This window comes from Trichoplusia ni, chromosome 3 (genome assembly GCF_003590095.1).
Source record: "Trichoplusia ni isolate ovarian cell line Hi5 chromosome 3, tn1, whole genome shotgun sequence".
NCBI classification, from domain to species: Eukaryota; Metazoa; Arthropoda; class Insecta; order Lepidoptera; family Noctuidae; genus Trichoplusia; species Trichoplusia ni.
In genome coordinates this window covers 825,042-846,912 of record NC_039480.1, presented here as the reverse complement: position 1 = coordinate 846,912, position 21,871 = coordinate 825,042, and the positions used below count along the sequence as shown (strand labels likewise).

Here is a 21,871-nt window from a genome sequence, read left to right as displayed (position 1 = left end):
TGTATTACTGTTGTAAATGCATTATTGTATTGTGTTAAGCGAAGTAAGAAAGTAATAGGTTGATCTATTGGCTGGTCTCATTTTTATTTAGTATGATCAGTCAAAAAACGTTTTTAAGGATACCTATAAAATGGACCTTCTATCGCGAAAATAAACCTTATTACTTTGTCTTAAAGCTCTGACAATATCATAGCATTAATAGCGATCAGCTGTATAAAGAAGTACTTGAACCCACTCTCGTTTGAGTTCCAAATGTTTTATTAATACAATTTGCGAAATCCATATTTCTCCAACTTAATCGCAGGAAACTTGTGTTTAAGTACGACAATATTTATTTTTATAACTGCAAGGCTCGCAACTCGCCGGGCGGGTAAGAACGGATGCGTTTGCGCAACCGCGAGACCGAGTGGCGTTCTAATTGCCTTCGAGTGCTTCCGCCAAACTTCGTGATTTGTGACAAAATAACTGGGCTAGCTCAGATCTGAAGGATTATGCTGATTTCGAGTTTCTCACGGTCTAGACAAGCCGGCATTTTTTGCTTGCTTGAAATAATAGGTGCGCTTGTATTGAGTGCAATTCAATTCGTATGGAAAAAACCTGACGTCGAGTGGAGGTGTTGATCTACATGCAAAAAAAAAGCAAATGGTCACGATATTTTAGAACATTACGTGGCAAAGGAATTTTTCACACAGCCAGCTGCCTAATTATCTAGCTTATAACAAGTTGAACGCGACATTACCACGGTATGTGGGGTAAAAGTCACAATTGTTAGCCGTCGGTGATGCAATTTTTCTCTCAACGATTTTCATATTTCTCGCTGAAATCGGCATGATCGTTATCTTACAAGGTTGCGTCATGCGCTTGCGCCGCTCTGCAACCCATGTGATAAGTGATTGATCGGAAATCGATGATATTTTTTTTTTAGTATACCGAATTCTTTAACATGAATCACTATGTCAGTGTGACAGAAAGTTCTTGTTTCACGAATTTCTATTCCTACTTGGTCTTTGAGTACTTTTGTACCTTCTCAGTTTATGTTAAGCTTTTATCGTAATTTATGGTTAGAGCTTTTAAGCCAAAATAGTAGTGTTTCTAGTAAACCCTTATTGGGCAAGCACACACGGAAGCGCAGGTGGATCGGCGTGTGGGTGCGGCGTGCGCGGGCGCATCGCTTGCACAACGCGCGGCCGCATTCCGCCGGCAACCGCCAAGGTGGGTACACGCATTTGCTACTTTACCTCAAAATAACAATTTCATTTAATATTCGTTTTAGAAGCTATTGAATTCACTACCATTTTTTTTTATAAAATTTGTCTTGAAATATTGCGCAATATGTGTCAATCTATTTTCCGCGCAATTTTTTTGAGGTTTATGGCAAAGCTCACCTAAATGCAGCTTTACAGCCATTTTAAACTTTGAATGTTGATGGCCAATCTGAGTGTCACATACTTTGGTATTTTTTTCGAATGTTTAGCTGTCGCCTACGAATGTCAAGTTGTGCAACTTACCATCAATAAGTAATTTACATGAGTATTAATTGTTATGACCTTTTCTCGTACATAACTCAGTAACAGTTGCAGTTGAACTGTTGCCGTAGGGGAATTTTAACCAAATGTCTCACAAAATTATCAGCCATAATTATTTGTTGTTTATCGCGCACGCCCTGGCTTTGGAGCAGATATAATCTGTTACAAATCATTTTCGTAATTGTCGAGCAATTAATGCACGGCGCGAGATGCCGTTGATATAGATTAGCTTGTTTTGATAGCTGTGACTAAAGTGTAGATGAAGACAACCAGTGCCAATACTAGATATAGTACAAGTCTGAGATACAAAACGACTTTCTTCAGTGAAGACTCGTGAGCGAGGGAATCTCTACGAGTTTATAGAAAGGGTTTCGGTTTGAAGACCAATAATTGTCTAGTGATCGGAAAAATCCCACTAGCACGAAGGTCCAAGTTTCCTCGAAATGTCCGCGTTTTTGATATTTATTTTCACTTGCCGTTTAAAAACTTCATCTATAACCTGCTGTATAACCTATTCTATTAACTACCTATCATTCCCCCCTATATCCTGGCACATACACGGCACAACGAGTATAAGAACACATTTAGTAGGCCGCAGTGGGTCTTGAATCTGCGGCTCATCAATATTGATGCTCCGTCAGCGAGTGTCGAGGCTGCACCAACTTGTCTCAATTGACACGTCACGCACGCTCCCAATGCTAACTTATTGCTATAATTGATTTATCTCCAAGGATTCGATGAATGTGGGAAGGCGGAGGTAAATGTGTGGTAGCAGGTTTGGAAACAAGTGAAGTTTTAATTTCTGATGGTGTTTTGTTTTTAGCAGTTTTACTTTAAGGTACTATTGTATTATTTGATGTACCTACTTAGGCTATGCAATGACTGTTTTTACTGCTAAAATATATATCTCATTGATTATATATTATCTAAACCGTTATTTCAATTTGAGGTATGAAAATATAGATTCACACGCGACAAAACGCTGATTGAAAACAAATATTTGATTGAAAGTCTAGACGTTTATTTGGTAAGGATAATGACTTAAAAAATAGACGACAAATATATTTTTAGGCGCCTATTTTCTTTGTTGAATTTTTCAAAAAGTTATTGATATTTTAATTGACGTACAACATCATCTAATTTTGCTTTCAGGAACAATATTATACATTTTGAGGTGAATTTAAAATATTGAGTAGTAATAGTAGATAATAGTCTGAACTAGCCCTAAACCCAGTGCATTGGCACATGCACATAGCACCAGTAATGTCATTCCGAACACAATTGATTTGTACACGAAGCGATTTAATTTGGCTCACCTGAAGAATCTTAAGTACCTTTATAAATAAGTTGTCGTTTCTATTAGGCTTGTTGCGACATGCTGGATGTGTGGAGACATGTCTTTATCGTTCCCTTTAAATCTGGAGATAGTCAGAGATAAGCCAGAGATGTTGTTAATATGAGCTTCGAAAGTGGTATGTAGATTTAGTGATGGATATTGTTCATGAAGAAAATTGTAAATAAAACTATGCCTATGCCCGCCATTGCCCATTGTGTACATAAAAGTTTTTTGATAACATGATTAAAAATCTTCTTGTCTTGCTAATTAAGACTTGCATGACGAATACAAATATCTAACAATTGAAGGACCTACCTTTTATTAGTTCGTGAATAAGAAATTGTTAATTCTAAAATGTATGTTCTATCGCAATATTGCGAATAGAGGGGTCATTCGTTCCCGTCGTGAAAGTGTTTTGTAGGACTTCACTCATAATCTAATAGAGTATACGGCTTCATGACGCATACGATACATTCGTGTGATATATTCGCGATATTTGTACTTTTAGTCAGCAACTGATTAGGTATTAACAGATTTTAATTGTCGATTTAATAAGGAAAGAATAGTAGAACGGAAAGGTAATTGTTTTTAGCTCACGCTAGGATGGTAACAATCAGTATGAATTCTGAGAGAGAGAGAGAGAATAATTGGCCTAAAAAGGGAGGCTGTAATATTGATATCATTCAGTTAACATGTGCTGCGACGACACACCGTTAGGTATGTATTATCGAATAAAAATGCGTTTTTTTTCTTTTTATGCGTCGCAAGATACAGGATCGCTTATTATGCCGGATAGTGTACAGAAAATCATAAACAAGCGGCTAATCGCTACCTTCCTCGACAGGACAGCCCACAGGCTGTTTTACATAGCCAATCTGTTCCGCATTTCTCATTAGCTATCACATTAAATTATGATTGGTGTTTGCATATGCATGCGATGACGCACGCCGCCTGCCTAATGTGGGCGCTCGCATTATCATATGTTAGGGAATAGGGGTGATGGTGGTGGAAAAAATAACACTTCTAAATATTTTAGTTTAGTTCCCACTTCGGGACAGTAACGCCTCGGGAAAAATCTGCAAGAACTTCGACTGAAAATGTTAAAGATTGTTAATTCTACACTTTCACTCAAACATTTCAAGAATTTATTTTTAAAAAAAACAATGGAAGAATACACATTTTCGTTCTAAATTCCAACACAAACAAATCGAACAGATTATTCAAAGATCTAACCCGATAATGCTCATGCGACATTTATTAATTTACCCGCTGTCTCGTATCCATCACATTGAAGAAGCCATTTATCGGCAATCCGGCCTGTATCAGGGTCTAATGGTCAAGATAACAGGTCTGACAGAGTGTTTAGCTTGCAACGGTACATGATCGTCGATGATAACGTCTGTTATTTGACCACTTGCTAACTAGACATATAAATAAAAAGCAGGCGGCGAGCAGTGGGTTGCAATGTTACGTCACTGATCGCTGTACCGTTTCAATGTGAAAACATTTAAAAATCGAAGGCTTGCAAATAGTTTTTAATGCTTGCTTTATATCTACTCGCAGTTTTGATTAAAGAAGGTTTTAATCTGATACAGTTTACTAGCAGTTAGTGTTTATGAAAAGCTTTGCAGTGATTTTAGACCTCAATGAAAAGTAAGTACTAAAGTTCGTTGAAGTAAACAGCAATATTTCACCAAGCCAAGTTTAGTTATACCCTACAATCAGGTTTTATTTATTCCTGAACTTAAGTGCTAACATAAAAGATACACTTAGGGTTTGCATAGAACCTGCGTTTTACCTTAATGTTCGGTTGGAAGATACTGGTAAGCTATCATGGTAACCGGGTTTCCCTTTATTGACTTTTACAATTACCATAAACACATAAGTAACTGTCACGCCAACTCAATGTTTTTCTTTAGAACTATAATTACCATATGCGTATGTAAATAGTTTCTTTTCCAACTGTCAGTGGTTTTGCATGCTCTGAATTCTAATTACGAAAACCTTTTTACTTTTATTTTGTACAAAGAGGTTGTATTTATGTCAGCTTTGTTTTTAAATAACTAGTGTTGTTACCAGATTTTCTTTAAAATTCACATCAAATATCTAGTATGTACTTACATTGGTTGTAAATAAAAGGTATTAATAAATATACGTGTTATATTTAATAATGAGTAGCACAATATGCAAACATGGTTATTTATTACAACCTACCATATTTTACAGCGGTAATAAGGTGCCTTGATAATATAAACACATTGGCAATCACCTAAATCTCTGTTGAATACGTTAAAGTTATTATACCCCGTAGACATCATAAAACGTGTACTTGTAGCTAACCAGGTCCATGCCAATAGTGCCAGCTAATCAATTATCCATTGACTCATACAAGTAAATGAACAAATAAACGCTGGTTACTTCAAACACTTAGAGGCCATTAATTTTGCAACTTTCCCCACGGAAAGACATTTACGACTTCCCTTCTATTTAAGTTAGTGAGACGCATTGCAAATCTTCAGCTCCATTCACATGATAACGAGGTGCGAACCGCGGAATACATTATGCGTCAGAGTGGCGGCGTGCCCGACGCCCGACGACTGGCCCCCTCACCCTACCCGACACATCTCGCCTCGGCAGCAACTAGGCCGACAGATTCTGTTGTTCTACATCCTGATTTGTTTATGGACCCGAGTCTAACACGAATTCCACAACGATTGGCAGATAAACAACGGTGACGTTCCTGTTAAGCGCTGCTGTCAACCGCAAAAATAAAGGGTGAATGACCCACACCGCGTCTACAATTTTAGAGCCGGGATTTAACACCATAAAAGGCAAGTTGTTTTATTTCAAGTCTGAATCGGAGAAAGCCATCCTAGTCTTCCTGTGTTCATTGTTCCTGGTGGGTTTACATTACGCGTCAAGTTTTTGTTGGGTACGCCGGGTACGAGCACGCCGGACGCCTATATACGGCGGTATTAAAATTCATGTACTCACTTGAAATTGCTACGACGCCAATTATTATGAATATGTATGAGTGCCGAAGAAAAATGTGAAAGATTTGAGAGCGATAAGCGAGGTGTCGCTCTCCCGGCTGCCCTTGCGAGACTCCGGTGACCGGTCCGACTGTGTTTGTTTTTATAAAACACTAATATTATACGCGAATGAATTTATTATTGTCAAAAAAAAACGAAGAAGCATCGGGTATCTGTGTCGGTATAATTATTGGAATTTCATTACTTGTTGTTCGTATTTTAAAAGCACGAACTCACAGTGGTTCGCAATTTTGTTCGTAAAGTGAGAAAAGTACCTTTTATTTTAAAGGACGCGAGTTTAAATGGTGGCTAGACGTCTACGATGGGATAGGGAACTATAAACTTGTTCCCGGTTCTAGAAAACGCAAACAAAAACCATAAAATTCATGTAGTACAACATAATTTTCCGCACAAAATGGAACCAAATTAGGGTTTTATCTATCGGAGGACGACTCGCCACTATTTCTCGTAACGAGTCAATTATTGGCCGCGTTACCCTACTCGGTTTCAATTCTGCCCTTTATGGACTCCGACGGGTCTGAATTTGTTCAGCCAATAGATTAGTCGGCGCAAGAAGCGAGATATTTGTAGTTAGTCGATATAAAAGTACGAGGAAACGATTACAAGTGCCTTTTTAGTCGATTCTTGGTAAAAATTCGAAAGGGACGGTGTCGATAACAAGGTTTGCTACCTTATTTGATTGATCAAAGTTATTTTTGCCTTCACCAGCGGTGGTGAGGTGAGGGGAATTGGGCAGGAATGGTCGTTAGATCAAACTTGGCTGCGATTTACACCGCAGTGTAACAGTAAAGGGGTATGAGGAGGCTGTATTCGTTCGTTAGTCGGTGTTTATGTTTGTGGCTGGTACTTACGTGTTCGTCCAGCGAGTACGTCAGCTCGCCATCGTCGTACAGGACGAACCACCTCCGCTGCCATCTCTGAAACAAGCAAAAGTTCTAATAAATATCACATTCGAAAAAGACACAATACGTACGCGTTGTCCAAAGTATCTTATATCAGAATTTAATACCTACTAAATAGATACGAAACTACTTTCTAGGTACAAAACGACATCTGAATAAGCTATTAAGCATAGATATAACAGTATCCAGGTATCGTGTCCGTACGGCACCTACATTAACAATTAATGCTCCCCAATTAACCTATTAGGCTTAACTGATGTAGTGCGGCTTACGTTGGCACCCCTGACTCAGATAGGCTTAGAACAGTAACGTGAGTTGCAGGGCTGTCAGCGGCGCGTGACACTGGTGTCAGGTATCCAGGGTTGTGACATTGAAAATGTGGAAATTTAATTCCGAGTATTACTTGGATATCTGAGTATTTATAGCTTCTACACGATAGTAAGTTCCATGCATTTGTAACGCAACATTACGCGTACCCAAATAGGTCCCATAAAGTTCATCCAGTCCCCTTCAGCTCGACGCGATGGCACAATATTGTCACAAATCTTGTAGCTACACGCTCAGCCGAACCTTTCATTTGGTTTAGTAAAATGTTTACTAAAATGTCAAACTGTATCTCAATGCGATCAACATAATTAGGGCCTAGCTCTGCCACACCTCGGGAACATGAACGATGCAGAGATATCACACTGTTCAGCCTACGTGACACTGAGCACGATTTGTGTACGCCTGATAATTGGGTGACTTACCCTACTAGTGTTGCGATTTATAACTTTATGCTGGCAATATTGAGTGCGAGTTCTTTTTATAAATCTTGATCGTTAGGTTAACTTTTAAATGCGGTTATTTAAATTCAAGTGATATTTACTGCCTCTGGGAATATCTTGTGAATGGTTTTGCTTAAGGATAAAATGTATGAGGTGTAAATGATTTTTACTAAATTGGGTGCTGATTTTCCCTCTAGAACCTTTGACATAGGGAAAATATACAACCATGAGTAACATCAAGTTTTATCTCAAATCTTGAAGATCCTCCAAAAGTCACTGACGAGAATTCTAAAACATTATGCAATCGAACACAAATAATGAACGTGAAATACGAATGCCGTGAGAAAGACAAACAGTTTAATTGTTAGCAATTAAGTCTTACACGGTAAGTAATTGGTGCTAGATATGTGAGCGTTTTGTAAGAACTGCGACATACAGACGACTTCTGTAACTTCACTGTTGATCAATCATTGTGGTTAGAAACTGGTTAAGCTAAATTAAAAAAAATATCTATTAAATATTAATTCTTCATATCAGTCATTCGTCAGTTCATGACATCTGGTGCCATTTTTAGTAAAAAATAACAGAAGCAGCTAATATGTATCTTGCTTACGAGGAAGTACATTTCAATATCTAGAAAAGACATACGTTTTTTTTATAATGATTATTTTAGCTCTTCAGAGATGTTTTAGTAAGAGAATGAAAAGCAGGCGTTCTCCTCATATCTATTGATTTGTAAACGAGACATCATAAATAAGTATGAAAGCATTACTCAAAGCTACGTATTGTGGGCTGTAAAATACAACAGTCCCTAGTTATTCTGCTGTTGCAGTAACTTACGTATTATAACGAGCGTCTGATTTGTAACTGATATGATGTGATGTTTGAGGTCAGTAGGACCTTATTACAGAGCGAGTGGTAATAAGAATAATAAGCTTCTATGTAGCTGTGGCAGAATATAAGACGTGTTTTAAGGTGCTAGGCAGTGTGGAGGACTTTGTTACGTAAAACCTCTTTAGTACTTCAGAGTAAAATAATTAAAATATCCGAGAACGAATTAAAAGAAAATGCTCAATTTAAATTTCGAATACAATATTGGCTGGAAGGAATGAGCATTTTATTTTTTTAATTTTATAATGCTTTTTATACCTAATTGACAGCTGTCAATTTTTAACATCGGCGGGAACATGTTTATCTTTTATTTCTTTTGCAATAAATTATGATATTTAAAAGCAAGATAGTTGCATCTACGAACTAAACTTTAAACAACCGTTTCAATAATACATTTTACTGCTTAAAGATAGTGTGATAGACCGTTTGGTGGAATTGGTCGGGGTTTTGTATTCAGGAGCCATAAGACTAGCTGAACAGGGTCTTAACCTCAAAATAATCGCGGCCCTATCGGTTATGGATCAGAGCCGCTCATTATACGCTATCGTAGTATGCGGCAAGTGTCATTGGAAAGCGGTCGCGGTGCACTGAGGGATAAATAGGACTAGTTACAATGAGCTCAATGACCTAGGATAAACTGGTGTTCGGATTTAAAAGATTGGTTGAGTGTAGAATGCTCTAGTTCTTAGAAGATAAAAAAGTATTTATTAGGTTGTAAAGTCGGGTATATGGTATATTTGCATTTCATTGTATATTGACAAAACAAAAAAAAGATATAGATAAAGGTACTTGGTTTTTATCGTATTATTGCTATTAAATTGGAGATTACATGTGTCTCAAATAGAAAAAAAAACATACTTCCCTAATTGAGAATCTTTAAAAGTCCATTAAAAATTAAGTACGAAAAGTCATATTCCTCTTTTTACAAAGCCCAAACAGAGATAGTGAAATTACAAGATTGACTGTGTGCCTAATTTTTTACTAAAAACCTATATGAATTAGTTACTATGTATTTAAACAAGAATTCTGACCAATATTTACGAAATTAGTTGTTGCTGTATACTAATATAATACAAATGTCGTTTAAAGTTATACTTGATCCCACTCTAATTTTTAAATACAAAATAATGATAAATACGTGTTTCGTATGCGGCGCTACCTCTTGCTCCTACCTCAACGTTGTCGGAGGACAATCGTCAACAATCGCGCGGTCTACCCTGCGGGGAAAGTCGGTCGGCCAGCTAATGGCATTGGGCTGGGCTGATACAACCAGATAAGATAACCATTATCTAGAGCCCGCTGCCGTGTGCCGAGGTGTTAACATTAACCACCGACTATTGGGGCGGTGACCTTAGGGGGCTGAGTGGGTGACACGACAGGTGAGCTAAATATATGACCCAAAAGTAAAGGAATATATAATAAAATAAGTGTAAATATTAAGTACTAAATCTCAGTTAATTATAAATAAATAAATGCGGACAACCCTCTGAACCCAAAGTAAGTTGCTAATGCAACGCTAATTGCTGATACAACGAAGAAACGACAAACACCCAGACCGAGACAATGTAGAAATAAGAATTTTTACATTGACCCGACCGGGGATCGAACCCGGGACCTAAGAGCTGGCGACACCTTGAAACCGGTGCGTACGCCACTCGACCACGGAGGTAATTATATACTAAAAATACCAGTAATGACAACACAATTACACCTGCACAGAAATAGCAATAAATCGTAACCATCAAGAATTCAGATCAGCATCTGTCATCATTAATTATTTACCAATAGCAACCCCGAGAATGCCTTTCTATCAAATGCGTTCATATCGAATGTTTCGAATGCACGCCGCGTATATCGACCAATTGGATCGTTTCGCGCCGCGGCGGAGTGCGATCAGAACATATGATTATGCTATCGAAATTCTTCTAATGAAGCATTAATTCACATTACTGGTCGAAGGTATTAAACCATTTCCGCCGGCTGCTTTGATAGTTTTTAGAAGCATCTTTCAATTATTGGCAGTGATGTAGTATATTTTGTGCACATAACATTTTATCTTATTAGAGCATCTAAAAGGATGAAATTTATTTTTAAAGGCTTTTTTGTACAACTTTTTGTTACAAACGCCGTAGGGTTAGCTCTGTGTTATTTAATAATTTGATGGAACTTACATAAAAAAAATCATATTAACTTTTATCAGTTCAATAGCAAGGTCAATGTGTCAAAACAGCAACAATGAAAATAGGTAATTCTCGTTAAAATATCATTTCGCGCATGAAATCTGCGCATTTCGCAAACTGTCAAACTTGCCGCGCAAAACAAAGGCAAAGGGAACCAGCATACAGCCTTTGTTTGCAAAAACATGTACAACATAAGAGCGAATGCAAATCAAAGTGAAAGTGTATCTGCTATGTTCTTGTGCGTATTAAAATAATTATCTAGCTATTACAAAGAGGTCGCATATACCTTGAGAGCGTCAGCAAGAAAGTTGTAAAGATACTATCATAGTAAATTGGCATTGTGAAAAATATTCCCACTGGCAATCGTGTACAATCGATCGTTTTTCTTGTTATTAATTGCTGTAAAAGTGAAACTTTTATGAAAATACATGATGTATACACGCAAGATACACTGTTCAATATCAGCTGATTTCATCATTATGATCATGCGTACTGGTGATGAAAATAAAATGATAGGTATCTTGAAAGTCAATATATTTTCGTGTTAATAAACGACACATTTTAATGGAGACAACAACCTTTAATATACTCGCGGTTTTTTTGTGGCCAGTCCCCTCAGCGCAGGGTGCCGACTGACATACAACGACATTCCGATTAGTTTCATCGTAATCGTTGCCTAAAACGACGCAACAAGTGCTAAAGCCGGCCAATTGTTACACAACAACCATCTTGTGATATATTGGCCTAATAACCGAACTCGATCCATACACAACGATATTGAAATCGAGGAACAAGACTCGATTAGTTTGTCCTAAACTCATGTATTATTTATACTGGAACTTTACTGTTACATTCACATTATTGTGTATAAATTTCGAATACGTATTGTCACGTCTATTCCCTTAAATGGGAGTTTAGGCGCGCTAAATCTTGCACGGTAGCAGTAATAGATATAGTATTTTCTCGGTTACGACGACGTCAATGGCGCTTATCTGGTGACAGTTTACTAGCGCTGTCGTCTGCTTATAACATTACATTACGGTTCTCCCAGCACCCTTTTACCATCTTCCGAGAAAAGATTACGGTAGGTACCTAATACAAATTTATGTTCAACATAAATAATGATAAAGGTAAATAATTTCTTCATTTGTGGGAGCGAATCAATAATCGCCATAACAAAACTTGAACTTTGACGTCGAACGTATCGGATTGCATAATCCTAGTCATACGTAGCCAAATTACAGACTATCTTCAAGGATATACCGCCCAGAGACTGACACGGCGTGACCTATGCCTGGCCAAAGAAAAAATACTGACTATTAATAAAACATTGTTTTCGCGCAACTTTTTAATCGACCGATCGATTATTAAATTTTATTATAATAAATATCAGGTGTTCCAAACCAGCGGGGCGTTCTAATGTGTGATTGTAATCGAATTGTATTGACCATTATTTATTGTGTAATCGTTCACGCGAGTCGACAGGCGATAATTCGACTAAGGTATCGATAATCGAGCGACTCGATGGATCGATGTATTACGGCGTGTCGATTTGTCATAGCGCTCGTATCGAGTGCTCGCTGAGATAGTATCACGTGCGTGTTCAGCGCGGGAGTAGGCAGTGCAGTGGGATGTCTTGATCATAAGTGGAATACTAAAGTGGTATTTCCTAATGTGGTGTATTCAGTACGAAGATCTTCTCGTTTCACAATCGAATACCATTAGTCTCTCATTTGTATTCGATAAGGTTTCTAAACCGTCATTTCTCATACATAAGTCTATAAATAATGCTTTCCGTCCCTTTCCGTGTTCACTTTCATTTCCCTGCCGTGGTTTGTAATTAAAACAACAATACAACAGAAATAAAAATGGTGCTCTAAGCTCCTACTATAATTAGCTATCTTTACGGTTTCCTCATTGTCTATTATGTAGGTAATCATAAAAACGGTACAAGTTTACTTTTTCTTTAGTGTTAATGATAATGAAATCAGGCAAGAAGAAGAACAAAATGTATAGCGACACTTAGCATAGAGGGTACATGACACCATACAAACTAGAGCCATGCATCCATCAGGTTTAATTAGTGTTCAATTGTAAGTCTTATCTGTTCGGAGATACCAGTGTTTGGTTTGTAACGAATTGTTCTCGATTGTTCGCATCGATCATTGTTCTAATCGATTTTCGTGTCAACCGATGTATCGAGTACTCGGGTGCGTGCTAACTAGTCTGCCGGGCGGAGGGTGCTCATGCGTCTTAGCTTTTTTAATTTTTTGGTTTGTTTGGATCACGACGAGATTAATTCATGCGCGGAACAGCGGGGAACTGGAGCAGACTACGTGATTGTTTTTCAACAAACTTTTTTGAAATAGGATGATAGAAGGACATGCAAATGTTCTATCTGTTATAATTAAACACCCCTGTAAAAAAATCTTTGCCACAGAATCAGTTGATCATGTTTTCTTCCGTCTGAAGCTGTTTTGTTTCGAAAAGAATATATTTAACTTTAAAACGAACCTAACCTCGCTTTAGTCAAGAACTGTACGGTATAGATTTATATCTAGCTTGGAAGCTATATCTAGCTATAGGAACATTGCCTTTACCAAGTTGGAATAGACTTATAAAGAAACATTAATTAAATGTCTAAACAAATTAAATAGCTATTAACAGAAATACTCTTAGTATTCAGTCTTCATCGTACTGATAAATTACAACTGACCGTTTTGAATAACGATCTAAAAATCAACTTGTATCTCTTTAGGGTTCTGTACTGATAAGGAAAAATTGAAAACCACTCCGTTTCTCCTGCCATCAGACTGTATCCCATGAAACACGATTGTTAGGTTAGTAAGTTAATATTTTCTGAATAAATTATTGTATTAAGCATTGTAGCAAATACTAATAACAGAAAAAAAAAAACATTTTAGACGGCTCCGAGACAACAAATATGTTTTTTTCGTTTAAATAGATAATGTTACGGAACCCTTTACGGGCGTGGTGGACTTGCACTTGGCTGTTCTTTTAGCTTAGTAAAAGAAAGAAAAAACAGTTTTAAATACCTACCTTCCATACGAATGGTTAATCGGTGTGTGCCGCGGGCAACCACATACCGAATGTGCGCAGAACCAGTTTCGTACTTACTACTAAATTATAGTTTTGAAGTAAGGCAATTTCTTCCTTGTATGTGTATCATTATAGCGAGCCCTGGGCCCCAATTCTGCTATTTACAACGGCCGATGAACGAATGAAATTAGGCTCAAAATGTTAATTTTCGTATAATCTTAGGAATTTTTCTACACAATAGTTGTAAATTCAGTATGGCACGGCACACTCAAGGTACACAATTAACTTCTTACTGTATTGGCAAAATGCTTAAGAGAATAGGAAAATTTCAAATTTAATTCAATTGCCATTCATTCATCCCCCATTGTGAAATAGCAGAATCGGGGCCCTGTGTGGTAGGCAGACGTCTCCACATGCACAATATATAACTGTATAAAAAGAAAAAATTCTATCGATGTCGATTCAGTGGTTAATACAGTGGTGTTAATCGTGAACATCAGGGAGTAAATGTTCTCAGCAACTTAGTAAGCGTGCATAAGAAAGTATTTTTAGAAGATTATCTTAAGCCGCACTCAATTATGCAAATGGTTATCTCATTAACTAACCTTAACTTGTAGGAATTTAAAAAATTAGCAAGCAATAGTCTTCAGGAATTCTTACGTACGATACCAACGATTCTCATAAAAACTAAATGCTTTCAATATAATCGTTTACTCTAAAGTAAAATATCGATTAATTAAATTCGTTCAAGTGCGTGTCTGTCTCGTGAGTTCCGCACAAGAGGACAAATTAAGACGTAAAAAAATATTTTCAGAAAGGATATATGTAGATATACAATATCTGTGAAAATGTAATCTGTCTAGCTCCCTCGATCCATGAGATACAACCCAGTGACAGACGAACAGGCCGAGACTTCATTATTTCTGTTACCCTTAGAGTTAGTACGGAACTTTAAAAATATCAACATCCATTTTCACGACTGAATTTCTCGAAACATTTTGATTAATAAGTTAATTCGCAGGCGTACAACCCTAAGACTAGCAACAACTAAAAGGTATACAATTCCAGGCATGGTATTCTGACAACATTACACACCTTCATAAAACCATGTGTGATATTAAAACTCTTGCGCAACCATTTCGGGAATCTTAAATAATTACACGCAATTTCATAAACAACGCATTTTAAACCTTAGCCCATAAAATTTAAGAGCTATTTTTCTTTGATACATAATACACGTGTGTGGTGTAAAAGTTAATGATTACAAAATGGGCACTTTATTACGTTTATATTGTTAAACTGTTTTCAGAATTTTATTTTCATGTTGTTTTTTAATAAGAGTTTAATGTACTTACAAGTTAAGTGTCATGTACGAGTATATTCTGGTGTATTTATTAGACGTTTTTGTTATAAAGTTTGGCGAATAGTGGTCATTTTGATAAGTTGTATACCTAAATAATGCTGAAATTGAGGATAAATTTGCAAGATTTTTTATGGTTCTCTTTAGAGTTCTGAAGGATAAAAACCGATCCCTATTTTGAAGCTCTTTTGTCGGTCTGTCTAAATTCTAAAAAGAAGATAAAAAAAAGGTTAACAAGATATTGTTTAGCTCTTTTATTTGTCTCCAACCGATATGTTTATCTAAATCGTATTTGTACAGAACTCTCAGTTTTGCGAGTCTGACTCGCAAGTATCCTTTTTTTTTGTCATCCATGGCATACCTAGGCATGTAGTGAAATTCTTTTAATACTCTTTCACAAAAGATCGTATCTCTATAATAACCAGGATTCACGAACAATTATTAATCACCATTACTATTAATACCGGTGGTCTCTAAAAACAATTGTTCAACAAAAAACCTACTCTCTACGTTTTTTTGAACTATATTTTAAAAGCATTCATTTATCATGCGATGTCGTTGCCCTAAGAAAAATTCGGACATACCATAGACATCGTTCACGAAGACGGCTTTCGACACTCATGTAATTACTCGCGAGTTTTTTAATTACGACACACTCTGTAAACGCACCACACACGATTTTTTAAAAAGCTAATCTCGACTCTTCACTTCTAAATTGAACTTTATGCTTCAGTGTTAGGGTTGATAGTGCAATGTTGTTGTGTTGACAGTAATGTAGATGTTATCGTATGTTTCTATTGCATGTGTAGCCGGCTGTTTATCTGTCTGTCGATCGTCACTGTCACTGAAGGGAATACAAATGTCGCAGTAATAATGAGTTCAAAGTTGCCAAGACTGTAACTGTTAAATAAGACTTTATTTATGCAACATACGGATACTTGGGTACATTTGTTGTGTTACTTTTTCTTTGGGGTACGGAGAAAATTATTTATTTTCATAGGCAGAACACGCTGTAAATCCGATAATATTTGCCATTAGTTAATTTATTGCATTATTAATTCATTAATCTCGGCAGCTTGCTTGAAAAAGCTTGTTGCAGTTTCGAATCCCGCCTGCAGTATTTCAAAACGATTGGAGAAACAAAAAAAACAAGAGCCGAAGGACTGTGCCAGACAACCTTTCTGCATCTACAAATTACGTAAATAATTTAATTTGTTACATCAAACACAAATTTAAGCAAAAACCAACGACACACTTGACCTTAACGCGTCCAACACAAACTCACATTCGTCACACTCACAGCTAATTCCAAATCGCAGTATTTGTACATTCACAAAATCAGTTTCACAACGAGTGTAGTACCTATTTATTTACTCTGCACGAAAACAATGTTCTTCGGTGTTTAGGATTCGCATAGGGCTGTCAAACAAGTTAAAATTTCATTGAAAGATGTGACTTGCAATCGCGGTTACTGGTTGCTATGATAAGCGATACATTTGTTCTGGGAGAGTTAAGTATTGATTTCAAATAACATAGATCACTTACTTATTATTTGACTGTACTTTCGGTAAACAGAGCTTGGGGATCTTTAATCAACTTCATCAAACTCGTAGAAAAGTAGCAAGTTTGAAAAAGTAGAGACTTTGTACGAAGCTAATTAAAAATTTACTTGGTTACATATAAATTATTACGATTGTGTGCCAACCCTATACTAAGCGAGCAGCGTTCCATATAAGGAGCGAGTTACATGTTTTCATCATTTTGTTGGCATTGTTGTTACACAACCCGCAAATGTCAATGTGGATGACTGGAACGCACGTGTGTACGGGTGATTGATTGCCGAATGAACTATTTTTGTATAGTTTTAGCAAGTTTCAAGGGCTCAATGTAAAGGTGCTAAAAAGTGTGACCTGCTGTCAATGAGCTGTGAAGAAATCAGCTGTGATGTGGACTTTTTTTTATTTTTATTTTGACCAAGATCGAAACCTTTTTCTGCTGTGCTGTTTCTGTTCTATAGGAGGATTAGGCTTTTAATACCAATCATATATGATCATTTTAAATCAATCTAAAGCATAAAAGTAAATAGTTTGTTCTTAATAAGCCTTAATCGACAGTTTGCGAATCTGACAACCCTAAATAGATCGTTTGTCAGAACCCTCACGCATAACAATTGGCGTGCGCTTGCGCAACTGCCAAAACTAACAGACACGGCCGGCAACACGTGATTGATTAAAAAGTTAACTCCTATTGTCTATGGCACAAAGGCCGCCCATAATTATAGGAATTATAATGCACTAAAACAAATGTCAAAATGTAGGTGTTGTGTATTGTCAATTTTAACATTTGACACGTTCAATAAGCTGTTCTGGATTTATGAGGTAAATGTGTCAAACGTGTGAATTTATTTAGGCTGGTTACGAAATGTTGGGTGTCGTGCAGTGATAGTGAAATTATTGGTTATTGTTAGAAACAAATTAGTTAGTGCCAGTGTTCTTCAAAGGTCATTTTGGTGAAGTATGTCTTTGCCCCTTTGTAATCCACGGAATTATAGTACCAATTGTCTTACAACTATTAATGGTCATTGCCTTCCCAATAAATTTAACTCATAACCTTATACATATTCAGGGCTGAATCGAGGAGACAAAAGACAGGGAACTATGATTTAAAAGAGGCTTTAGTCTTTCCACCACCAGTATAGGTCGAAAAAAGAATTGTGTTGTAAAATTTTTCTTCTAACTAATTTCTTCACATAATTACGTGACGGAAAGGCCTTTGCCCTGTACAAAAATTATCCAACAAAAAATGTTTTAACCATCAACACTTAACACGACATTTCGTCAAAGAGAGGCAGTTGACCCTCGACCACAAATGACTGACAAATGACAACCAGAACTAATTTACCATACACAATGAACTTCGCAAAAAATATAGCGAACGTATAACCTGACGCAAGTAAAGTGAACTCTGAAACGCTAGTGGAGGGGATATGTCATGTTTAATTAACCATTGTTATGGAGATTCTTAGATGTCAGGAGCGATGATAACAGCGAATTGTCAATCTACACAATAATAATTTAACAGCTAAATCACGCACTGATAATGACATTTTAAATAGCCGTAGCTTATAACCTCCTATCACCAAACCCGTCCATAATTCGCGCAATATACAAGTAGGTGCCCCAGAGTTCATACTACGTTAGTCGACCTATACAAAGATACACTGAACTTATAAATAAAGAATAGAATTAGTAGATTGATAATTAGCGAAACATGTATAGTCGAATCAAGTCGGGCGTTAAAATAACGTAAATAGACTATTGTTCTCTAATTGTCGTTAATTTGAGGCAAATTTCTAATAATATGCTTTCGGTAATATTTATGCCGTGGATAAAGCACAATTTCATTTAACGTTGCTTTGATTATAATTATTTAGGAATAGTTGTACGTACAGAAAAAAAAATATATATTTGACAAATTATAGTTATGCAAGATTACCGCAATCATTCTTACCCTATTGTATTTCAATACAAGGAACATAATACACGCTTCTAATTGATTAAATGTTGCCATAAGTTAACATTTAAAAACCAATAAAAAAATAATCGATACAAACGGTTACCGACTGCGTGTTCATTGCGATATTAGTTAACTAATTGTTTGCTTATGTAAAGTATTTGTAACTAACTGTTATTGGTTACCGTTGCCTAATATTATTTAAAATGATATTAATTATAGATTTAATATTTAGGTATTATATATTCAGTTTTGGATTTCGGGACTGCTCGGGTAGCCGATTGGAGTAAGTTACTAAACCAAACTCAATGTGCGCGACGTGTAGTGGGTTTGAATTTAGAGTAGGAACAGGAATTTGTATGATCCTCGAACGCTTACTAAAATTTGGGTGTCTTTTTTCATGTGACTTAAAAGTTCGTAATAAGCGAGAAACAACAATGCTTGAAAGTTAAAAAAAGAGCAAGTTATTCAAAATCCAGAATAACAAAACATATTTAACAGGATAGTCAGAAATGCTACGTGTTATTATGTTTGTGTTTGTTGAAGTCTTAAGCAATTAAGTCGTATAAACGCGGTTACTTCAAAAATAAAAGATTGTAGAGCAAAAACAATAAACTCAAAAAATCTTCAATCATTCATCAAATAAAGATACGGGTTTCAACTCACGTTTGCTCCATTTTCTGATGAAATTTTAACATGTCGACTATGAAATTACTAAGAAAACAAAGACTAATTGAAGCCATAAACTCTTTGTGTATCACGGTGGGCGGAAAATAACACAACGCCTTCCAAAAGCCGTGACGACGAATGTCGATTAAAATCAATTTGCTTTTCTGGCGACACCAGACGCTACGCAAATACGTCACGCCACACATCAAAGCTTGCCTCAACATCACGGTATTTGATCTCAGCACTCGCTACACTTCAAATATTACCATAACTGAACCATCTAATTAACCACAGGTTTCCGAGAACGGTGTTAAATTAAAAACAAAACAAAATACCGCAGAACTTGTCAGAAGACGAATTCAAATTGGGCTCCAATTGGAAGTGCGAAGGAACCCATTATTTCGGAAGCCAAAACAAGAAAAAGGCTGTTATTAACGGCCCTACCGAATTTTTTATCCATTAAAGATGGACGGCGAAAAAAAGTTTTATGGGCGCATCGCTGCGCAAGCGCACGTGTCCTGTTTTTGCTGCGGTTAAGCTTGCGGAATTACTAAATGATGCCGGCCAGCCACTATTTTGTAGTAAACGGTTTAACATTTGCTCTTTTTAAGTTTCGAGAAGTGTTTTAGTTTAAAAAGCAGATCTTTATCTCGCTACCGTGTATACAATGTATTTAAGCAACCATTCTTATATGTGGCTGCCTTATCCTGGTCCAGTCTCGTCATGGATTTTTGAGGCATCTAATTGTGCATTGACCTTAGGGGCGACGTGTTTTTATTGCGGACCACAAGGTGGTCCTTATAAATGAGCAGAATTCAGACAATCCTGTTTTTACGATGCATGTCTCGAATTCGTTTCGACTCGTGCCGATGTCTTGCAGAAGTCTTATTAAGTTTTATTGGGAGACAATTCTATCTGATACGAATGCAACTGGATGGAATGGATGCTTAATCTTTGGTAAAGTGAAGCAAATAACCAAGATCATATGAACCCAGTCATCTCATTATTATTGGATTAGGAAAAATTTTCTCACGTCAGTTCACGTTTGACACGTGCCTTAATTTTAATTTCTATTCATTATAACGGTCTGTTAAGCTCATGAGCTCAAACCGAGTTGAATTGAAAGCCGCCGCTAATCAGAAACAGTTAGCATCTTGTTTCAAAACAACCACAACTTTTAAACTCAATTAATCAATTACAAAAGCAAACTATGTGATTACAAGAGAAAGCAGTTTTCAACGTACGATTCAAAACATTAATTGCTGAGTACAAACTACAAACGTGATCTCAGCTTCAAATAATTAACGTATGTTGTACGTATCGTGCTTGCCTCTTGGTCTGACATGGTCGTCATCATCTTCTTTGATGCCGTAATGAAGGGTTTTTATTAAATCAATGTCAGAAGTCCATTAAAGCCTGGCCCCCGAGATGAGCCCGCGCCATCAATCACGATACGAATGGACACCCAAAAAAGCGGGACTGCTCTACGTTCCGGGACGTTATTTACTTTCTGGACAGGATTTAAATAGCTGTTGGTACCATTTTGTGTTTGCGGTTCCGAAAATGGGGCATCACAAGAAAATCCGTGACTTTCTGGTTGTATATATTGTCGCACGTTGGTTTAGTTTCAAACAAGACAGTGTGACGGGTTGAAGGTAAACAAGAGTTGTCGGGATGGTTCACATTAATCCGGTCGCGGTAGAGTTATGCGTAAGAAAGCGCCTCGGGATAATTAATTACAATCCTTTGATGCGATCTTCGCGCTTTTATCATTGAAGGTTTGTTGAGACGTAGTTGGCTTTTATTGACAAATATCACGAACTTTGTCCTTCGATACGAGTAATTGTTGTTGAGTTTTCAATCTATACTCCGACTTTACATTAGAGCTAAGGCTTTTTTGTGAGATTAAAAAGCCATCAATGATAATCAGAATATTGATAGAAAGACCTCCCTCAGTCCCGGGTGAACGAACTTCAAATTATAAGCTTCTAACACCCATGAAATAAAACATAATCATAAAAAATATTTCACTATCCTATTCGGCTTTACAAAAGACCCATCCTGATCTCATAATTACACGGTCGGGGTTTTAAGGAGAGCACCTGTAGCTGTGTTCACCAATTTAAGGCGCTCACGGCGTGTCCAAATGTGAGTCCATCACATTTCTCACCGCCCACTTTTTACCCTCCTAATGACTATGATAATGATTTAAAAGGATCCGAGCATTTAAGGGTAGATTGTGATGCCCAATACTTCAGGGGTCTGGAGGTAACATTCCTTTGGTATCTAGGGTTAAAAGTGTTTTGATAGCTCGTGCTACGGGACATTACCAGGTGGGCGAAACGTGTTTTGAATTTTTAAGATGCCTCAGTTGTAGCTGATAAAGTTAAAGGGGCTTTTGGAATCCCTTTTTTATGAGGAAGACGAGAAGCGAACGGGACTTACATAGGTGTGATAAACTAGTTAGATACTAGCAAAAAGTTGTTTGAGTATAAGATAGTTAATAACTACGGAGACCGCTGGTAATGTATTCCAGATAGCCGCTCATCTTCGAATGGCTTCGTAAATTGAGAGATTACTAACATTTCATACTGAGATGATTACAGTATAATTG

The 21,871-nt window shown here is 36.9% G+C and overlaps 1 protein-coding gene across 5 annotated transcripts in view; it reads right to left on the bottom strand.

Annotated features, from left to right (window-relative positions):
- The window catches only part of LOC113508798 (protein outspread), a 230,798-nt gene that overhangs the window by 43,413 nt on the left and 165,514 nt on the right, over positions 1–21,871 (bottom strand). For 4 of the 5 annotated variants that reach the window (XM_026891912.1, XM_026891913.1, XM_026891915.1 and 1 more), the window contains exon 3: positions 6,767–6,832. In XM_026891912.1, coding sequence (XP_026747713.1) covers positions 6,767–6,832 — 66 coding nt within the window. Of the gene's footprint in view, positions 1–6,766; positions 6,833–7,293; positions 7,551–21,871 lie in introns of those variants that run through there. The other variant, XM_026891914.1, reaches the window with a different exon arrangement.